At 38.0% G+C, this 23215-nt stretch overlaps 1 protein-coding gene across 7 annotated transcripts in view; it reads left to right on the forward strand.

The window, feature by feature from the left end:
* Positions 1–18262, forward strand: part of LOC105193970 — a 45587-nt gene extending 27325 nt beyond the window's left edge. For 6 of the 7 annotated variants that reach the window (XM_026136081.2, XM_026136079.2, XM_026136080.2 and 3 more), the window contains 7 exons: positions 12926–13424; positions 13503–13975; positions 14471–14655; positions 14791–15116; positions 15365–15439; positions 15515–15735; positions 15819–18262. In XM_026136081.2, the coding sequence (XP_025991866.1) occupies positions 12926–13424; positions 13503–13975; positions 14471–14655; positions 14791–15116; positions 15365–15439; positions 15515–15735; positions 15819–15954 (1915 nt within the window). In that variant the 3' untranslated portion in view covers positions 15955–18262. The remainder of the gene's footprint in view (positions 1–12925; positions 13425–13502; positions 13976–14470; positions 14656–14790; positions 15117–15364; positions 15440–15514; positions 15736–15818) is intronic. The other variant, XM_026136082.2, reaches the window with a different exon arrangement.
* The last annotated feature ends 4953 nt before the right edge of the window (positions 18263–23215 follow it).

Consider the following 23215-nt stretch of genomic DNA (forward strand, 5'->3'; position numbering starts at 1 on the left):
TCATTAACTCCCTTTTTAAGAACATATAAGAGAGTCTCGTGAGAAGACGATGTATATCATTGCTACATAACTACAAATAAATTAATTAATGAGTAATAAAGATATGACGAATGCAAAATTTCATAGAGACGCAAAATAGATATGGATGCAAAAAGAAATATTTCTCTGAATGGAAGAACACGGCACTCTCGTTTATAACAAATTTGAATCAGGATGAAATTAGCGAAACTCAATGGAAACTTGATACAATGGCGATATCGAAAGTTGCATTCTTTTTAGCTGCGCGTTCATTCCCTACGCGTATCCCTTCCGTTCTTCCTCGTCGAAGGCGTCCTGAAGGTCCCAAGATATGCGTCATCGTCCATGCGTAATGGCTTATCCGCTTGTGCAATACGAAGGTAAAGCGCATATTTTATATCGCGCGTGCGCCTCCTCGCGAGGATATGCATTCCTGACCGTTTAACACGTCAACCTTCTTCGAGGATCAACGCTGTTCGAAAGTCTGTTTCTTTCCTAAGATTCGTTCTCTCGCCTCGCTTTTTCCTCGCGCTTCCCGCGATTTACCTTCCGCCGTTTGTCCCCGTGTCTGCACAGCGGAGGCGCGACAAATGTAATTTCAGTCATTGATACGCACGTACACGCATAATTCGCCATAATAATCACCACGTAACGCAGCACCTACGGTCACACCATGCCGTTTCGCGATTCCGCTTGCGATACAATCGCAGAGCCTAGTGCCTTTAATATATCTTCTAATAGACATAGTCACTACTAAAATTAATTAATCAAGTGTTTTGAACATTTTCATTTAAAAATTTTTAAACGATTATAATAAAATTTCTTTCTCTTTTATAAGAGATCATAAAACTTTGTATTAAGCCATGAAACTTGTAACTACTCTTTTTCCTCTCACTTTTCTTTTTTTTTATTTCTATCAGAAAATTTTATGAACGTTTAAAATAATGTAAAATGTTTGATCAACTTCATGAAAATGAGAAACTTATACATTTCTGTACGGAATTTTCAAAATTTTCCTCTACTCTTACAACGTTGCAAGAAGATCATTATTCTAATGACTGATTTTACTACTTGTAATTAAAGGGTAATATATTATTTGTGGCGTTTTATTAGGCAATTATATGTTAGACATTAGATATTCATAAGCAGGAATATTCAGCAACTTTAATGGTAATATTAATATTAATAGTAATGGTAATACAAACACTGTACAATGAAACAGCTCGTCGCTAAGCGCATTTTTGCAAATTTTTTAATTAATGTCAAATCAATTTTTTTTTATAAGTCACATGGAGGTCTTTGTATTTTTAAATCATAAACAAATTAAAATGTTTTTTTAAAAACTAAGTTTTACAAGAACAAATGGGTAATAAAATATTCTTTGGTTATTTTTAATTTCGAGTAGATTATTCTTTGAGAAAATAATTTTAATTTGAGGCTTGATTCTACAGAGACCTTTAAAAATTAAAAATTTAAAGACTGTGAAAATATATGTCAATTTCCCGAGATACTTTTGTTTAGTGAGAAAATCCAGAAAAGTATTTTAAGACCCAGAACCTTCTTATTGTTATCCCCCTTTGGATTTTCCACTCACTAGTGAGTAAATAGTTTCCCCGGAGGTGAAAGAAGCGTCAAACCAAGGTCTTTATAGACCTGATCAGCAAATTTGCCATTATTATACCTATCAATGCGTTCAACGGAAGAAACAACTCAGTGAGTGCTCATATGATTCTTTAATACGATTGGTTCTTATCTTTAATTCTTCGCTACATCTAACAATGTAAGTGTAGAAATCAATTGTAATAAACAAAAATCACTGAACTGTTTTCTCTGCTGAAAGCAACTCGTATATGCATCACTTAGCCATTATACATTTTTAAAATATCAGTAAAATTTAAGAAGTGCAACTACTAAAGCGAAGATAAAAAGTTTTCTAAGGTTTATTTCCAAAGATACATAATATTATCAATCAGAAAGTGATAAATGACGAGAGTTTGATGAAAATAGGAAAAATTATGAGAACACGTTAAAACTGGAGCAACTGCTCACATAAACGAGGGAAGAACTCCAAGGAGCTTCAATACTCATCTCTAGGACGTCGGTCTAAGAATTCGCGGCGCTCGAAGCTAAGAAGTAAAGAAAGCTAAACGAGGAGGCAAGGCTACGTCGCCCTCGTCGCCCGCGTTCGGGTCGTAAGTGTATGTACCGGAGGAGTAGTAATAGCGACTCCGAGACGCGGGCCGCCGACTCGGCGACGCTCGGCTATGCCGTTCGCCGTGACGCGGCAGTATACCGGCCAATCGCGATCGCGCAAAAACGACGCTCTCGTACGGCGCGTAGTAGGTGAGCGGCGCGGATAGAAGAGAGTGAGAGCGTGCCGCCGCCGCCGCCGCCGCCGCCGCCGCCGCCGCCGTCGCCGCCGCCGCCGTCGTCGTCGTCGTCGTCGTCGTCGTCGTCGTCGTCGTCGTCGTCGTCGTCGTCGTCGTCGTCGTCGTCGTCGTCGTCGTCGTCGTCGTCGTCGTCGTCGTCGTCGTCGTCGTCGTCGTCGTCGTCGTCGTCGTCGTCGTCGTCGCCGTCGTCGCGTCGTCGTCGTCGTCGTCGTCGTCGTCGTCGTCGTCGTCGTCGTCGTCGTCGTCGTCGTCGTCGTCGTCGTCGTCGTCGTCGTCGTCGTCGTCGTCGTCGTCGTCGTGGCCTCGTAGGAGAGGAGGTAGGTAGGTGGCCCGCCGCTGCGCTCGGTCGTGGAACTCTCGACCCCGATACCGCGCCGCCGTGGTCGATGCACGTTCGCGCATTCCGTGTGTCTTCCTCTTCGTCGTAGCCTTGGGCGGGAAAGAGACAGAGGCGCTCTCGTAAACCGCTCTCTGGAGCGCTCCACGAGGAGAGGAGGTCGATCGTGTGGAACGACGACGCCGTGGACGACGTGGTCGCGTCCCTTCGTCGCGAAGCTTACTTGGGACTGCTCCGAGGCATCTCTCTCCTATTTTTTTCGAAGAGACTACCTTCCTCGCCGACGAGGATCGAAGAAGATCGAAGAGCGAGCAGCAGCGGCAACAACGAGGTTGTGTAACGTCGCGGCGCGCGCGACCTTTCGTGACCTCCCTCGCCCGCTACCTGACGAGAGCGAGGACGAAGTATCGTTGGAGGGAGCAGCCCCCCGAGAGGCCGGAGCGGTCGACCAACACCAGTCTGCATCCGCCGGAGAGCGTGGGCGGAAGGAAAGGAACGCGGGCCGACGACGGAGGAAAGACACGCTCGGTGAAAAGTGCAAGTGGAGTGGCGTTGTCGCTGCTGCTGGCTAGAACGTGCGTGCGTGCGTGCGTGCGTGCATGTGCATTCTCTCTTGCATTCTTCGTCGCGGATCTTCCGTTCGCCCGCTTCCGTTCGCTTCTTCTATCTCGCGGCGCGCGCGGGCGGTGCTCGTTGCAGATTGCAGAAATGCGATCCTGTGCCTGATCTAACGTGCGCTCGAAAGAGAAAGAGGTAGCTAACTCTCACTCGACGCTGACCGCGGGATCGCGTGATGTTCGGCTGTGCGTAATGTTCGTGACGATGCACGATGGATCGTTTCGGCCTACTTATAACGGCCGCAAGTTAACTTTACGCTTCCCGAGCGTTCCCGCTCGCAGTGTGCGCGGTGCGGTTTCATCGCCGGCGACGGCGATCTAATAATAATGGTGCACGGACCGCGCGGCGCGAGAACGATGCCCCCGAAACGTCGTGGGAACGTTTTAATGAAGATATAAATTGCATTCGATACGCGTATACGCGTGCACGTTATGTACATGGATTATTTTGCGAAGAGGTTCGAGGCCGCGAAGTGAACTCGAGTACCGAAACGTCGTGTGCAAATACTCTTCGCCAGACTCTTGAAAAATCGAAACATCCCTCCGATGGACTACTTGGGCACGCGATTCGCCGGGGCGACGTTCGATACGTTTATTTACCCGTGTTTGTTAGAGCCACCGACTTATTGGACGTCGAAGAAATAGCGCGGTGCTGTGGAACATCTCTCCTCGTCGAGTTTTCAGCCTGCGGAATCGTCGTTCGACCGGTGAGGGCGATTAAAAAAAAAATAATAATACAAATTTATATAAATCTCTTTAAGCTCGCTCACGTTTCGGAGGAAACGTGTCTTTTTCCTGCGTCTCGTTAAAATTTCCGCTTGGCTCGCGAATCAATCGTACGAATTGATCGCGAGACGTGAAAAGTTCGAAAAAAAAGGACAACGGCGCAATTACAATTACGCGAATTGGATCTCCTCATCATCGTCATCGTTCACCGCTCGTGAAATATACCGTATCTTCCTGTTTTCCTGTGCTTTCGCAGGATTCTAAGAAAGTGCCGCCCATCGGACGGCGGTCGCGCTTTCTCTCCTCGCTTTCGCTATCGCGGACAAGTAGGAAAATTAATATTCGCACGAGACGACGACCGGTTGTGAAAGGTAGAGCACGGCGGTGAAATACAGGTATTGTTTTAAACGGAGAGGTCGTCAACCGCGAACTCGCGGCCGGCACGCGAAACGCTCTTTCGCACGACCGTCATCGTGTGGAAGCGACGATTTGTGTGTGCGCGCGCACGTACGCACGCACGTACGCACGCACGCACGCACGCACGTATGCGCACGATGCGCCGCGTCATTTTGCGACTTTGCGACGTATCTTTTGCGCGCCTGCCGGTCACGACCGATATTCGCGATCGTCGAATCGATGTTCCTTAACCGCCGCGCCGCCGCTTATCGCATTTCGCAACCGTCCATTTCGATAATCGATATGCCTTCCTTTCTCGCTCGGCGCAAAACAGCCGCGTGCGAGATGCTTTTTATTTAAAATTTCTTAGATAAAATAAGCCGTATATTTTACGGAGCAAGGAATTCGCTGTCTTTGCGCATTTGCGAAACTTTGATCTTTAGAAGACTGCTCTCTGTGCTCTTTGCAGATCGGCAGCGCGGCGTTGGGAACGCTCGAGATGCTATCGAGTTCCTGCGGGTACACTTGAAGGGTATCCTACATTTCCGATCGATAAAAGGGTTTCAAGACCCTCTTGCGAAACTATCTGCCAAAAAATATCTCGAGAAAGAAGGAAGGCATGCGGGCATTCTTCCGCTCTTCTTCTTTTCTTTCATCTATCGCGCTTCCTGCATATCCCTCTTCCCCGCCCTCCTTCTTCGAAACGCGTTTAACGCCACTTCGTTCGTACCGAAGATATCGGTATCGTTGTACATTGACATCGTTTCACTTCCCTGCGCATCTACAAGACAATTTATATATCGCGGCATATTTTGTGAAATAATTAAATGCACTACCTCGAATAAACAGCTTCTCATTATGCACACGCCCGTGAATTAATGACGTGCGTAAAAGCGAGTTTGCGCTTACCACCTGTTAGCCGTAGGTATCGTGAAAAAAAAGCAAGCTGAAAAACATAACGAAAGGATGCGTTTTCAAATACAGTTTTTGAGTTGGTGGTACAATTTAATGATACTGATTAGTTTTGACACTTGATTAATTTATGTATTGATTTGTGCCTCTGTGTTATCTATTGCCATCGTTAAACGAGAAGAATAGTAAATCAGAAAAGAAGTTTCTCAGGTTTTTCCAGGTTTTCTTTGCCGTATTTTTATGTCAATTCTTTTTATTTGAACATGTGAATATTTAAAAATTTTAATAAGCAATTTGTCCGTTGTCATTATCACAGTTCTATTGTTTAATATTTTTCGGAAAAAAAACTGGATTTTTTTCATTGATTTTTCGAAAAAGAACGCTAAACGAAAACAACCGGCCGGTACCAATAAAAGCACGTTTACAGCTGAATCATTAATGACAATAATCTTTCGATAAGATTTTTTTTGTTGTTACTTCTCACCCTACAATTGAAATTTGCTGTAATCATCTCACAGCTGTAATTATTTTTAAACGATACTTAACGTTCAGTTAACCGGTTTATCTTGCAACAATTAGTTTTTAAGATATCTACATGAAGAAAAAAAGATTAAGAGTATTTGTCATAAATATTGTTCATTTAATTGCATATCACATTGTCACAACGTAGCCACTATCATACTATATTAATATTGCAACCATATCGGCTGTTAATACACTTATTGAAATAGCTGTTATATACAAAAAATATAATTGTATTATTAATTAAACTTTAACTATTAATTAACCTTATTATTAATTAACCTTTAATTATTAATTATCTTTTAATTACATTCGTATGGTTATTAATCCCTTACGATTTCTCTCCGCGTATTTCGAAAGAGATAACATTCCATTAATAAAATGGAAGGGCTTGACCTAAAACGTTCTTATCTAATCGCTAATATAATAACAACGCGTTCTCCAACGCGAAGGAAGAGTCTCGCGCTCTTTTCAGAATTGGTACCGTGAAACCTATATATCCGCATCTATAAAGCACAGTGAACGCGAGCGGGTGCAACGAACTCGCTCCGTATCTTTTCCTCTCTCTCTCTCCCACTAGCTCTCCCTTCCTCTTTTTAATACCCCTTTCCCGCCGATTTCATCATCCCATCCCTTCTCCCAATCTTCTCCTTCTTTCTCACTGTCTCTCTACGCCTCGTATCAAGCGCGATCTGGTCTTTCGCTCGCGAATTAAGGCCCATTTTTCGCGTGCCACTTATCGTTTGTGTCGAAGCTGTCGATATCGAGAAAAAAATATATGATTTTTTAATAAAATTTTTATATATATTGATATCAATATTTCAAATCAATATCTCGAACAAAATATTGTAATGTGTAATTTATTTCTAATAAAAGATTATTATAACATAAGATCCATGTGCATTGCAATAAAAATAGGACACATTTTTGTAACAAAAATAAACATGGTGTATAAATAATGGTGTATCATAATGTAATAAAACATTAATTTTTAGTTAATTAAAAAAATCAATTATGTAACCGCGGAATTTACCTATTTTTATGATTGATATGAAATTTGAAATCTGTCTTTCAGACCTATTTTTCAAAATTTAATCGTACTAAACAATTTTTTTTTTATGAAGCTAATAAAGATGTGTTTGTAACTGAATTTTTTTATCTTTCCTCTTTTTCTCCGCGATGTCTAATTATACACCTGTTTTATTTTAAGCAAACAATGTGACATAATGCAGCTACAAACAAAAGATCTAATGCGTTCGCACATGCACCATCAAATAATAATCCAACTAATTTACTCTTTAAATCTGAATTAGTGAAATTTTACTAACTTGTAGTGCTATACTTGTAACTGTAATCTGATGATCACAGTGACTATTCAGTCTTTCAGTGATTAAGAGGGAGATACTCTTATTGAGCGAAATCATTGAAAAATAATGCATATGATAATTTATCGATAGTTATAAATACTGTAATCAGATTGTTCACTGTTGATCGGTGAATAATTTACTGATTCCGATTTAGATAGTATTATGTTACAGACAACATATGTTGATCACTTTTATTTTAAAATATTCAGTTTACGAGTAGTTTAAAAGTATCCATTCCATTTACATATTTTTATTCGATCATTTGTATCAAATATAATAAAAAATAATATTGAATGTTAATAAATTTTTTTTAATTCATATCACAATTTACGTCTATGATGCGACGATGTGACGCGACGACATCACAATGCACCGTCGTTGCGCCGACGTACTTAACGTCGATGGTATATATTTGTGGTAGCATTAACGTGATATGACGAGTCATCATACTGAATATTCGGCCGATGTAAACCAGGAATGTTAAATTCACCCAATAATATCACGGTTTTACAACATCGATTTAGCAATATCAAAACTTTTATCTTTATTCATGTAAAAAAATCTGTAATATTTTTGTGAATTTGAATCCGTAAGTCTGATGCCTGTTCTAAGATGTAAAAGGCGAATCAACAGCACTTCCCTTCGGAAAAGTGATCGATCGAGGAGAAACAAGACTTGCATTCTGTACATGCATGCACTGTGGCTATATAAACTGATTTGTTAGACGCTTACTTTACGCGTCAAATACTACGTCGATTAGTTGCGTTTACTTTGGCGCTCACAGCACTTTAAACATCATCCTTGTTGCTGCATCCTTGTTGTTTATCAAATATTAAGCGAGGGCAAATGATGTTCCGTAATATTTGATAAATAACAAGGATAAAGTATTGATTAAAGCGCGCTGTGAGCGCCAAAGCGAATGTAGCCATTATCAATAAAGAACTTTAATCTCATGTAATATAAACAATTAGGGATGATAGACACACATAGTTCGATCTTATACTTGGACTGTTTCGAGTACGATCTCGAAATATTACATAGTCATTTTACTGGATGAAATCTTAAGAAGACGATTTTTTTAAATAAAGATCGTTCCATGAGTGTCGTCCTATATGCATTTTGTACGATATGTAGAAGATTAAGATTAGGTTTGCAAATCAAGTATTAATTATTAAAGAAAGAGTTTCAGAGAAAAAAACAGACAGAACGCCAATACGCTTTATTGCTTTATTAAATGGATGTAGTGCGAGATGAATTTGTAAAAATAAAAACGCCACAACCATAAGACGTATAAGATACATTTTTAAATAATAAAATCATATTAAAAGAATCATTAATATAACATGGCATGCGACTTGCATCTATAATTTATTCTTTCTACTGAACCAGAACAATGTTGCAAATGGCTCATGGTCATATCTACTTTAAGAAAACACGATATAAATATCACAGAAAACTTGTGAAAAATATTTTGGAAGTGATTGCGTTGAGAGAAGCAGTCTTTCCTTGCATTTAATTGCAGTATCATCGATCTGTCCAAACAATCGGAAAAAAATATTATTTCTTGTTATTCATTGATTGCCATTATTTGTTCAATACTTTCTACGTAACGCGTACGTATAATCAATACAAAATTAAATTGAATTTTACTGTGTAAATTAATTTTGTTTAATTTTATCAATAATTGAATGGATTAAGTTAAATTTAAGAGAATTGAGAAATCCCTTATTCAGAGAATTTATTTCAATTTTATTACAAATTGAATAAGTTAAATTGACTATGAGAATTAATCATAACAATTGTGAAAGAAAACACTTTATCGCTATTTTACCATAGGATACGTATCTGTTCAAAGAATACGAGAAATCTCGCGTTTGAGTCATTGACCTAAACGAAAAAAAAAAAAAAAGAAAAAATATATTTTGATGAATTTTCATAAATTTTTAAACTGATTGTGACTATAAGGAAACGAGCGTGATATCGGATCTCTCGCAAAGTTCCCGTTTGTTCGTTTGTACTTTTATCACTAAACTTTTATAAAATTGTCTCGTTTGCGTCGAGATAGAGGGACCACCTCCAGTTACCCCTTTCCCTTTTTCTCATACACAAAAAGTTAATGAAACTCAAACGAACGTTTTGCCCATAAGACACTTACGCGGACTGATTAATCGGGACGCTAACGGTGCGCCGATTAAGCCAGGCGGCGTCTAATTATAGCAGTTGGGCTAATCAGGTCGTGATACGAAGATTTTATTTACGCCGTGATACATGTACGTGCGAGGACGCGTATACGTGCCGAGTTAATAAGCGCCGGTCGCGCGATGTGCATTGCGAGGGAATGTTAGCGCGCATGTGGCGTTTCACCACCACGTTCGCGCCGTCGTCCTTGAAACCCTCGGTGAAAGACTATTTTTCTAGGCAAGGTCAATCGAGGTTCTCCTGCCAGCTGCAATGTACTTATTGACTTTTCAAGGTCATCGTTTCTCGCAAACGACGATCTTGGAAAAACTAATTGTTCGCAGGATTCGACGATAAGATCGGAAAACCGTTTTTGTTTGTTATGTTGCGGTTTCCCTTAAACAAGAGTAGGGGAGATCGGGGCTCATTGGCAATCCATTTACATTTATACAATGACTTTATTAAAATAAAATTATATTATTTAAAATATTATAAAATTATATATTTATTTATTCAACATGAAGAGAAAATATTGCAGAATATGTTCAAATATGTATGCACACAAGCTTTCCGCATATAGATTGCAATACTGATAAATCTTTAATACATGTTATGTAAATTATATCAGCAATAAAACCACAATCGACTCATCGAATAACTATTTCGATATGAAAACTTTGAAAAAGAGGCCATATTAGACTTATTGAGACATTATTACGCATACATACTACTTCATATTAACAAAATTTCATGTTATTAACTTTGCATAATTTGAAATGTATACAATCTACCAATAAAAATTTATTTAAATAACAAAAACAAACTCGAATGTACTGCTGTTTAAAAAGATTCAAAATACTCGAAAGTAAAACTCCTTGTAATAAATGTTGACTATTGTGTATTAGCATGTCCTGCTTAACGCTACTACTTAATGGCAAGTTATTAAACAAATGATTCCATAAATAATTACTAAATTTTTTCTACTAAAAATACGAGTGATCATAAAATACCTATACGGTCCATAATATCACTTTCTTCTCTATATGATGTATTGATTGTAGCAAACTTATGTCCATAGCAAGATAAATTGATATGTCATAGTATAAGTCTACAAACTCCATATTAAATTAATGAAAATGAAAACAAAAGTAAAAATTTATGAAAACTTAAATTTATTCTCTCAAGCTGAAGAACAATAACACAAAATTTTGAAACATTTGGAAATTTATTTGTCTTGAAATCTTAGTTCTCTTGAATCAAAAGTTTTCCCTTTCTTTATTGTAATGCTTGTCTGATTTATAAAAACAATAAACAATTAAGAATAATAAGACTAATGAGAGTCAGGGGTATAGGTGCGCAATCAAAATTATTAATGTTTTTATGACAATTTATACATTAATAATTTTGATTGCGCACCTATACCCACACTGACTCTCATTGGCCTTATTCTCAATTGTTTGTTGTTTTAATTTTCGAGAGTCCTGAGTTACATATTATTAGTTTGATTTATAAAACTTTAAGAATAGTACTTGTACAAAAGACGATAATTTTTCTACTGTTTCTTTCACCATAAATACATAATGCCAAATTATCCCTTATAACAACGGTCTCCCCTATTTCAACAATATGAAAAGAGATGGAAAAGATTTTGAATGACTATACAAAAGACAATAGACTAAGCACCATAAAATTAATCCTAAATTATCGGTAGTACATATTCATTAGTTTAATATCATTATTTCTTGCGGATTGTTATGCAAGATTGGAATTTTTAGAGAATCTAGTAAGTGCTTGCGTGTTTGTGCGCCATGTGGGATTTTCCTCGAACGAGACGAAAGCAAGACATTTTGAAAAATCCTGATGGAATCCTTTAATTATAAGCTGCAATTAAAAGAGACCTTATGGTCAATAATATTATCAATCCAAACAAATATAATATTATTGATCGTGTGTAGTTAATATTACTAGGCTGATGTAGATTATTGACGGTGAAATCTTATTGATTTGCAGTGCTATATACTTATAACTGTGATTATCAGTGATTATTCATTGTCTGTCAGTAATTCTGATTGAGTATTTTCACTCACTGGAATCAATATACTATCACTGAAAGATACTGCACTGATATAGTTATAAGTGTAGCATCGAAATCATACTGTTCACTATCATTCAGTGAATACGCTGAGTTCGATTTGAAGAGCACGGTTTTTTTATTTTCGAGTATTGCTGTGTGATAAAAATATTGACAATGATAATGATTGTGTGAAGAGGACGCGTCAGTCAAAATACGGATTATAAATTTAATCGAAAAATATCAGCCGATTATTACTCAATGCATTCGAATTTATTGATAATGCAATGTATAAAACACAATACACTTGCTACCCATCATTACATTAGAATAGTTTATAGATTTATAGTTTGTTTATTACTGTGGTGATTATCGCGATTATGTTCGGTAATATTGAAATTTTTTAAAATACTTTTAAAAAATAAACGCCGTCTAATATAAAATTTTAAATAGCTTACTAAAACTTTAAACACTTAAGTAACAATGAGTAAAAAATAATGAAATAAAATGTGTACTATATTCAATATCCATGAAAATACAATCTTATTTAATCGTGTATATATTTTATCATTTTATGCTTATGATTGTGAAAATTTTACTGTGTCAAACATATAAAAACAAAATAAGACGTATAAAACAAAATGCTGGACAGATAACGTGTTAATCATCGCAAGTGAAAGTCAAATATATCATTTCCTCGCATTTGCAAGAAAATATTTATTAAAAGTGTCGTTCAATCTACCTTGCTTTGCAAGTGCATTACACATTGCACTCTCAAAAATTTTGTGTTAAGAAGTTGGAGAAAGTAGCTTTCTAAATGACTACTGCTTTCTGGCTTAGACATAGTTTGTGAAAAATTTAATGCTCATGATGTTTTAATATTACAAGTATTATTTTTCTTTTCTTTATCTTCTCAATAGTCACATCTCATTCTATTGATGTTCTCGAGAAATCCTATGCTATTTCCTCAAATTATTTTTTTGTTAAAAACATTCACTCGATAACTGATTTGACATTTCAAATTTTCTAAAGATTTTAGTTTTTTTTTCCTGACGCTTATTTTGAACGTTTATAATTTTTATAGACAGAATTCTATTTATAATTTTATCTGTGACTGTTATACGGGGAGCAGTGCGTGTTATCAGTACTAAATACACACATATTAAACTCGCTTTAGACGATCTAATTTTATAATTGCATTAGATTTTGAGATAGATTTCTATTCATACTTTATACTTTATATATATTTCCTGTTTAAACATATGCTTACGTGTGTGTATTTTTCATTTTTCATATGTTTTCTGTATATTGAGAAGAAGAAGAAGTGAGACCTGAAGTGAGCTTAAACGAAGAATTCTGTTACTAATGAAAGCACCGCTGTGTGTTTGCAGTTTAAACAAGATGCACGCAATGGAGGGTGCGGCCGAGAGCAAACGTAAGGTGAACACCGCGGAAGAGGATAAGACATCGAGATCGTCACCGTCGCCAAAGGTACCCCAAAGCCAGCAGAACGGTGCCGCCCTTCCGGAGGAGACAGCTGCGGCAGCAACGGCGTCGGTGGATCGCGCGCGCGCCAAGAAGAAGGACGAGTCGCACTGCGATACCGAGGCTCCGAAGAGCAGGCAGTTGCTCGCAAGCACGTCGCGACAGAGTGCGACGACTCCGAGTGATGTCGTTGTGCAGCCACGTCACATTAAAGCGGGGTCTGAGCCTGTGGAGATCAGAAAACGGAAATCCACTAATGGACAGCTGACCTCACTAGGGAATCCCAGAAAGAAATTTCGCGACAACTACACACGCGAGGAGTACATTTCGAGAATTGTGGGCGATAACAACGAAAGTATTGAGGACCTTATAGCAAAGGCCGAACAATTGCGAGCTGATATATTGGTGAGTGTTCGAAGTTGCGACCTTTCAAGAAACTAATTTCTTTTAAACGTAACGCATTTCATTGATTTCTATCTGCAGGCTCTAGAAAACTTAGCACATGCCAAAGAAATGGAATGGAACGAAATTCTGAGGAAGAGAAAACTCAAGGAAGAGGCATACCTGAGGCTAGAAAGAAAGATACAAACGACAGCCTACATGGAAAACGACGGTCAATTGCCGGAGACTTTGCCGCCCGCTAGATCGTCTCTGGGTTTGACCGAATGGGAGAACAACGGTAACACCGTATCAAAGGAGAGAGCCTTGGGAATTAAGGAGGATCCAAATGAGAAATCTTTGGACTTGTCGAGTTTAAAGAAAGAGAAAACTACGAGAGCTAGCTCGCAGCAACCCGCGACTCCTCCGAAGACCAATGGCGAGAGCAGTCGTAAACAGAACGAGGCATCAAGTCCGGAAAGTCGGCAGATTGGAGAAGGCCGTCAAGGTGCGATAGTGGATGTTCGAGCTATTATCGCCGATCATAGGCTCAAGCATCCAGAAACCGTACCAAGAAGGTAATTAATTATAATACAATTGAAAGACTGGAAAAAAGAACGAGAGAGAAAGAGTACGACTTTCTCAAAAAGTATAAAAATGTTATTTCTTAAAATTTATATTTAAAAAAACGATTCAATGATATAGTTTCGATAAATATTTGAAGAATAAAAATTTACGTTAAATTAGCGCGATACAATTTCGATAATAACCGAGAAACCCAATTTAAACGTAATTCATTACACTGGAATCAATTCCGCGATGTTATTTATTTCACTTTTTTAAACGATCGAAAGATATTTTTATAGCAAATACAATTTCAGATAAAAAGAAATAAGATTTTAAGTGTTTAGACTAACAATTGAGTTTCGCTATATAGACTTTGCTACAAAATAATATGCAATATGTGTTTATGTTGCAACCGATCTTTTATTGTAAAATCATAATTTATGTTTTTAATAAAGACAGACAACTCCGTTATTTATTAGATTATTAAGCATAATTTGCAATTGTAGAGGTCGAAGGATGAGAAATTCGAACGTAAACATCAATCTCGGTGCTGGTGGTGCCATGGTCGAAACTGGGCATAATGCTGACTCTAGACCGTCTAGCACAGAATCGTGCAAGAGCAACCCAAGCGCGAACGATTCCATGAACTACAAAGAAATGCTAGTGCAATTTGCTAAACTAAGTCAACAAGGTATCGGGTTTTTTTTTTCGATTTTTAAACCGATTGAGTTTATATCGCAAATACCGGAAAGCCAATTCGCAATTATTTACAATATTATTGGTAATTGATCATCAATTTACAACCATGTTTCAACATTGTGTTTAGGTGGTGAAGCGGTCAAACCACAGAATTATCCAGATGTAACGCTTCATCCTGTGACTCCCACGTCTCAGAACACATCTCAGCCGACTGGCTCACTACTCCATGGAATTCTAACAAAAGCACAAACGCCGAGATCCACGACTTTTTCACCCACTTTAGCAAGATTACTCACCGCGCCTGAAAGAGAAAGGAGTTCTCCGGCAGCTGCGGCGGCAGCAGCTGCGGCGTCAGCGTCTATGTCGCAGCAAAATGCTACAACCCAGCACCTTTTGCAGACATACCAAGGCTCTAATCTGGTTTCTATAAATGATCTACTGTCTTCTTCTAAGGTTCTTTCTTTTTATTTTTTGCAATTACTTTTACAATTTTTTGCGCTGGCATAAAATACCAGTAGTTTTCTTTAGTGACTGTTGTGCTATTCGAATGTGCATTCAGCATAATTTGATATAATAAATAGGAATAAGTAACACAAGTTTTTGGGAGATGCATGTTTGAAAAATTTCTAATCAAATAAGCAATTAGACGAGAAATAGATTTATCCTTTTTTTTTTTTAGTAACCCAAGACACTTTTTTCAGGCACGCACAGAGATAACTATAACCCCCGTCGTTAACACTTCTGCGCAATCTCACTCCAACGATTTAATTCAAGTGGTAAATTTCCTTTTCAATTTGTTAATAAATTTTACTTGCATATGTTTTATTTCTCTCTGGTCCTTTTACTTTTAGGAGGATGTAGAGGAGGAAACAGCGGTAATTGAAGAGAGGAAAGGGAATTCTGTGGTCGGAAGAGATAGTAAACAAGCGGTAAAGGACAGTCCACCTTCACCAAACGCTCCGCCAAAATGTCAGGGATGCATAATTCGACCTGCACAATTCGTTTGCGCTGGATGCGGAAATCAGTGGTATTGTAGTCGTTCATGTCAGGTACATGTCATGTCAAGTGCACAGTTACGTACGATAAATCAGTTTTACATACTTGTGATTTGCGTTAATGCTTATTAATGACAAAGGATTGTATTAATATTGACAGCTTGCTGCGTGGGCAACACACTCCGATCATTGTCCGCCAGAGCCCGAAAATAGCAAAGGCAAGAGCAACGTTTAACGCCCGAGGTCCTTACACGCCCGGTGTATACCATGGCATCAGGCGAGAGATATCAGCGTAATTGAGTACGAATCTAGTCAAGGAAAGAGCTACAAGGGTATGATTTATATTGAGCGACAGATGAGATGCGGAGAGAATCAAAGAAGGATTAAGCGTGTGTTGTGTCGTATGGTTAAAGTATCGGAAAGATCCTTGTCAAAGAAAATGGATGATATTATCCTATTTACCACAAGCATTTACTGATCTCCCATCTCAAAGGAGGTTCCACGCTACCACGTTCTGCTCATAGACATAGCAAAAATAGACCAAATGTGTCCAATACTTCAATAATAAAGATAGAAAAAAAAAAAAGAAAACAGTTACCGTATCTCGTTCTCTGATTTAATGGTCTCTTCTCTCTTTTACAGCAACTGTCTTTCGTCTTTTTTTTATGTATCATGTATTTGGTATATTTTTTCTATGTCTATGGTTCTGCTTTTTGCAGAACGAAATTCGTGAAATTTCTTGCGCTTTGCTCGAGCTTTAGATGAAAAAAAAATTGTCTTCTTTCAATGACGAAAATTAACGAGATATTCGATATTCGATGCCATTGGTTGAACAAGCCTCGTGTGTTATGTATAATTCTTTTTTTTTTAGACTTTACTACATACACTAGTCGAAAGTTTTCGAGTGCTCGAAAAACGAGCAGAAAAAGAAATAAGTAATTTCCAAGGTGTTTTGTGGAAGTGGAGCATAATACTAAATAATGCGCGATGCTGTATATAATTTTATACAATTTACCAGAGTTCAACGACGGATTTTAGAATGTCGATTAATCGCGTGCCATGCGTAAGATCGGGGGCGGATTGGAGCCATTAGCTGAAAGCTTTCGAGGTGTTTTTTTTTTGTTTTCATCTACAAAAGATTTTGTAAAAAATAAAAAATTTTTAATTTAAACAGTAAAATATTTGTCATAATAAAAAGAGTAATCTTGTTATAATAACATGTTTACTCCGTTATTATAGCAAATTTAAAAGAAAATTAACTTGCCATTTAATATGACAAGTTTTATAGTACTGTCTGTAATAGATTAATCAATTTCAAGTTATATATCTATATAGCTAGATATTTTTCGCTTACTCAATCCGCCCCTATATGTAAGATTCATTTTCCATAATTGACCTTAACACGGACGCTCAAGTTAGAGAAATAACTTGAGAATTTTTTTATGCATTATTTTCTCTTTCATTTTACATTTTAGGCATAAGAAATCACTGGACAGAGCATTTAGTTAGAAAACCATTATTAATAAGTACTACTTATTAATTATTAAATACCTCTCTCTCTAGTACATATTTCCATATTTCGCGTGTATTTTTCTTTTATGTATATATACATATGTATATAAATCCTTTTATCTTATTATACATAAGTGTCCCAAAATTTGCTACTCTAAATACTATAGCAAAAAAATTCTATAGCAAAAAAGAAAATAATTACGTAAAATAATTATTTGACAAGTATTTATTTCAAATAGTCACTTGAGCGGTAATAGTGAGGCAAGACAATTATCTAAATGTAATCTCTGATTGACTAACTTTTAGCCATTATATCTCAAAATTTAATGTTTGAAATAATTTACAAATAATTATTTTATTTAATTTTTCGAAAACTTTCTTACTATAGTATTTTGAGTCGCAAATTTCAGAGCACCAAATATACACGAATGTAATGTATTAAAAAAATACATTGTAATAACATCAATTCGATAAGTTGAGTATGAAAATATAAGATATTTTAAACATAATTTTATTCAGATGACTGATAATGTGACTAAAAGCTTCGTTTTATCGCATTATATGGGATATCACAAAAGTGAAACGCCCGACATATTATTCTTTCTTTCACGCTCTTTTTTGCTGCGTGTAATTTCAGAAATATCCTGTCAATTTTTCCAGAAATTTACTTTAAACTCTGTCCAGTTATTTTCTTATCCTTCGTGATTTACACGATTTTCGCGCAAAAAAAAAACGCAGACGTGTGAGCTCGATTCAGGCCTGCGTGTAATGAGATGCATGTATCGCACATGCAACAATTTATATTTGTTACCAATGCGTATGTACATTTAAATTTGATAAAAAAACGTTAGTGTTAGTATAGCTGTAAGATGTTTTTTTTATTTCGTTGGTGACATATTCGCATGTTTTACATTTTTTTAAATTAATATGTTACCCCAGACGATGATTGTCCCTGACATAATCTGTAGCCCAAAGTTCCTACAGGTACATACACATATAAATATATATATATATTATATATATGTATAAATATATATTTTTCCCAATTACAAAGCAAACCAAAATAAAGTTTTTAATCGTATTCTCTGCATATATCATTTTGTTGTACCGTTTATTCTCGATAATAAAACCATTTTCAACGCCCATCCAGTCATCCCACACCAGTTCTTTTATTTTCAGCGCTTCGAGGTTAAAATAACATATAATGGCTAAAGAGTGTCAACAATTTGAAAAATTAAATGCATTTTTGATTAAAAAAAAAAAAAAACATTTAACTCCGTTTTTATCTCTTAAATTTAGAATAAAACATTTTGCAAAATATCAAAGTGTCGTTAGTAGAGCGTAAAGCAGAGCGTTTGTTGTTTTATTTATCAGAGAGGAACCACGGACATCAGCTTTGATTTTATTTTAGGATACCTCATACAGTCTATAAAATGTAGATATTAAAATATAGATATTCTACGTAATGAATGTTTACGAAATCCGTAAGTAATGTGAATTTGCGATTCTCTTAAGAGGATTATGCTATAAATTTCAAGATTATGAATTACTAAAAAAAATATATTTTTACAAAAATGTTTTCTAAAAATATCGAATTTTTCAACGTATACATATTCTTTAAAAATGTTCTTCAAAATAGTGTAGATAATCGAGGAATGATATAGATCGAATAAAGACGATCGAAAGATTGATTTCGTCTTTGGCCGATATTCATAGTCGATTCTTATATTTAAGATCGTTTTAAGTAACATTTTGAGATGTCATTAACTATTCAAAAAGCTGTATTAGCATGTTAAGATATTAGTTAAGACGATCTTGAAATAAAAATCGACTATGAATACCGACCCTTGTCTAACTGTATTCCTGATTTAGCAGGGAAGAAAACCACAAAATTATGGACATTACCTTCAGGATGTGCAGGCATCGGGCTTTCCATTTAATGATACATACAAGCCGACACAAACATTATTTTTTGATATTCAATGAGCAACGAAGATAGAACAATGCTTGTGTCGACTTGTATCACTAAATGAAAAGTACCCATTGATTGCGTAGATCAACGTCCGCAACATATTAAAATTATAACAAAAAAAATTTTGCAAGCGACCATTCATCCGGCCTTTTTTCATAAAAAGATAATTTGAAGCTGGTATGTACAGCCATTTTAGCACAATCAAATGCGACTCATACAGAAATTATTTGCTATTTTTTCGCTAATTTTTTGCTCTATTTACGATTTTTTTAGTTCCAGTCGTTTTGTTAAAAAATCGTAAATGGAACAAAAAATAGCAAGTAATTCCTGTTTTGAGTCGCATTTGATTGTGCGGAAATGACTGTGCCAGATTAATAGACGTATATTCTCACTGCATTTTATTTCGTAAAATAATATTTTGTAAAATAATAAATTCAAAAATTTAATTTAATTTGAACTCAAAAGTTATAATGTAAGTACGTGAAAAATGTAGATTATTTTATATAATTATTTTATATATTATTTTATATAGTGAATTTTATAATAAAAAATATCTCATAATATTCCCAATTTTCTGAAAATCTTGCGGGTATAAACGCACGGCAAAAAGGGTAAATAGATCTCTCTATCAATGGAGCAATGGATCTCTATCAATATATTGATAGAGATTCATTACTAGATTAAAATATAATTTGTCACTCACCGACACACGATGCGCAGCAGCGGAATTTTCAACGTCGTAATCTGTAAAACACAAATATAATTCACATTATAATAGCGTCCGCAGTAATTAATAATGCAAAAACTACGTTACACGCATATTTTAATATACATTTTATATACATGCATGTATATTTTGATTTTCGAAATATTTCTTACGCATGAAATTACAAAGGAGACTGTTCTAAATTCGGAAATTCTGACGCAAAACTTCACTTTTAGAGTTCGTCTAAAGTGGACTATGCAAACAACTCTAATTTACCGAAAATGAAATATAATTTAATGAGAATAAAATAAACCGCATACGTTCGTGTATGTTCGTCGCTATTCCATCAACCAGAGAAAATTGGAAAACGCGGCGGCTCTTACGTGGACTGGGATTTATTATGCCAGAATCGCGATAATTTTTACCGAGCTATTAATAGTTGACGATTTTTTTTCTCAGTGCGAGTAATGTATAAATACTTACCCACAGGGTTGTCCCGCCGTTGCCCGATGCTCCTCCTGAGCCTCCGCCTCCTCTCAGATCCCGTCAAGGCTGTCAATGCACAACACTCACGAACACTCACGAGATATCAATTACGACTGCGCACTAATTATCAAAATAACGCGCGCGTCTCCGAGCGATCTCGTACAAATGTTTATCTTACTTTGCAGTTACGAAAACTCGTACGCACAGAAAACTCCGCTCGCGTCGATGATGACGTCACGCAAAGGGGAACACTTACGAACGGTCTGAACGTTGCAGCGAGAGAGGCTCGCTCGCCAATTTCATGCATCTCTCAAGAGGGAGGGGGAAAGAAAGAGAGATAGAGAGTAGATCACTGTTTCGTCCGAATGTTTCACTGCACATTGTATAGGCTGCGTTCCCTTTCACGCTCACAACGCTTGTAAACATTATTTGTCTTTGTTTAATATTTATAAACGAGGATGAAATGATGCTTACGGCACGTGAGCATCCAAAGTAAACGCACGCCTTGTTATACACAAAATCTCGGATGTACGAGGCGAATCCACTCGACATCGATGATGGTATGCGAAGGGGCAGGCATACGAATGGCACGAAACGTTGCGAAGCGGACACGGTCCCCTCCCGCGGCGACCTTCACTCGCGTCGCCAGCCGCACGGCGAAAAGTCAACACACACGTCTTAGAACGATCGTCACACAACACTCATTTCACTTCACACTGCACATTAACACTTGAACTGTAAGTACCGAGATACACACGGCGAGATCGGAGCACGCGCTGCTCGGTCCGTGCCGGCCGGCCGCCGTACCCGAAATGCGTAGTAAGTAGCCGTTACGCCGCCGCCATGTCGCCGGCCCGTTAACTGCGTACTTGCGCGCGATAGGTTTCCACGAATTTAACTATCTCTCGCGAAATACGCGTATCGCGGCAACTCCTCGTCGCACTCCTATCACACACTGCTATAACGGAATCGAGCTACCTGCGACTGTACTTACAGTGATGAAACGCGTCGCGACGACCGTCGACGCGGGACCGACTAGCCGCATATCGCCGTTACACCTCCGGCCGCCACTCCACTAACACTGATTCTACTCCACTAAAGCTGTCAGTGCTGCCCCCTATGAGCGGAATGCGGAATTTGCTCCGAATAATTCCGAAGCGTTATAATCAGTAACGCATATGCACTTTTCAGGAAAAAATGTATACGTCTCCAACGAGCGATAGGCTTTTCGTTATTTCATTTACGTTAATCCTGCTGTCCGCTTCAAATTTATTATACGATTATATCGTTTGGCTTAATGTTAATCTAAATGCGGTACCCAAAATGCGTTGCACCGTCGCCATGTCGCCGGCCCGTTGACTGCTTACTTGCGCACGACTTTCCGCGAATTTAACTATATCTCGCGAAATACGCGTATCGCGGCGACTCCTTATCGCATTCCTATCACACGTGTGTCAGAATCGAGCTTCCTGCGACTGTACTTACAACGATGAAACACGTCGCGACGATCATCGACGCGGGACCAATTAGCCATACGTCCACTATATCGCCGGCCGCCACTCCACTGACTTCACTAGTTCACTCCACTAAGTGCTGTCAGTGGCGTCCCCTATTAGCGGAATGCGGAATGCCGAATTTGCTCCGAATAATTCCGAAGCGTTACGATCGGTAACGTATGCACTTTCCAGAAAGAATTAAAAAAAAAAAAAAATGTACACGTCTCCAACGAGCGATAGGCTTTTCGTTATTTCATTTACGTTAATCCTGCTGTCCGCTTCAAATTTATTATACGATTATATCGTTTGGCTTAATGTTGATCTAAATGCGGTACCCAAAATGCGTTGCACCGTCGCTATGTCGCTGGCCCGTTGACTGCGTACTTGCGCACGACAAATTTCCGCGAATTTAACTATCTCTCGCGAAATACGCGTATCGCGGCGACTCCTCGTCGCACTCCTATCACACACTGCTATAACGGAATCGAGCTACCTGCGACTGTACTTATAGTGATGAAACGCGTCGCGACGACCGTCGACGCGGGACCGACTAGCCGCATATCGCCGTTACACCGCCGGCCGCCACTCCACTAACACTGATTCTACTCCACTAAAGCTGTCAGTGCTGCCCCCTATTAGCGGAATGCAGAATTTGCTCCGAATAATTCCGAAATGTTATGATCAGTAACGCATATGCACTTTTCAGGAAAAAATGTATACGTCTCCAACGAGCGATAGACTTTTCGTTATTTCATTTACGTTAATCCTGCTGTCCGCTTCAAATTTATTATACGATTATATCGTTGGGCTTAATGTTGATCTAAATGCGGTACCCAAAATGCGTTGCACCGTCGCCATGTCGCCGGCCCGTTGACTGCTTACTTGCGCACGATAAATTTCCGCGAATTTAACTATCTCTCGCGAAATACGGCGTATCGCGGCGACTTCTTGTCGCACTCTTATCATACGTGTGTCGGAATCAAGCTTCCTGCGACTGTACTTACAACGATAAAACGCGTCGCGACGACCATCGACGCGGGACCGATTACCCGCGCACGTCCACTATATCGCCGGCCGCCACTCCACTGACTCCATTCCACTAATGCTGTCAGTGGCGTCTCCTATTAGCGCAATGTGGAATGCCGAATTTGCTCCGAATAATTCCGAAGTATTATGATCGGTAACGGATGCACTTTCCAGAAAAAATTTTTTTCAGGAAAAAAATGTACACGTCTCCAACGAGCGATAAGCTTTACGTTATTTGATTTTGAGTTAATCCTGCTGTTAATTTCAAATTTATTATACAATCACATCGTTTAGCTCAATGTTCATCTAAATGCGCTACCCAAAATGCGTTGCACCGTCGCCATGTCACCGGCCCGTTG

This window comes from Solenopsis invicta, chromosome 12 (genome assembly GCF_016802725.1).
Source record: "Solenopsis invicta isolate M01_SB chromosome 12, UNIL_Sinv_3.0, whole genome shotgun sequence".
Lineage (NCBI taxonomy): Eukaryota > Metazoa > Arthropoda > Insecta > Hymenoptera > Formicidae > Solenopsis > Solenopsis invicta.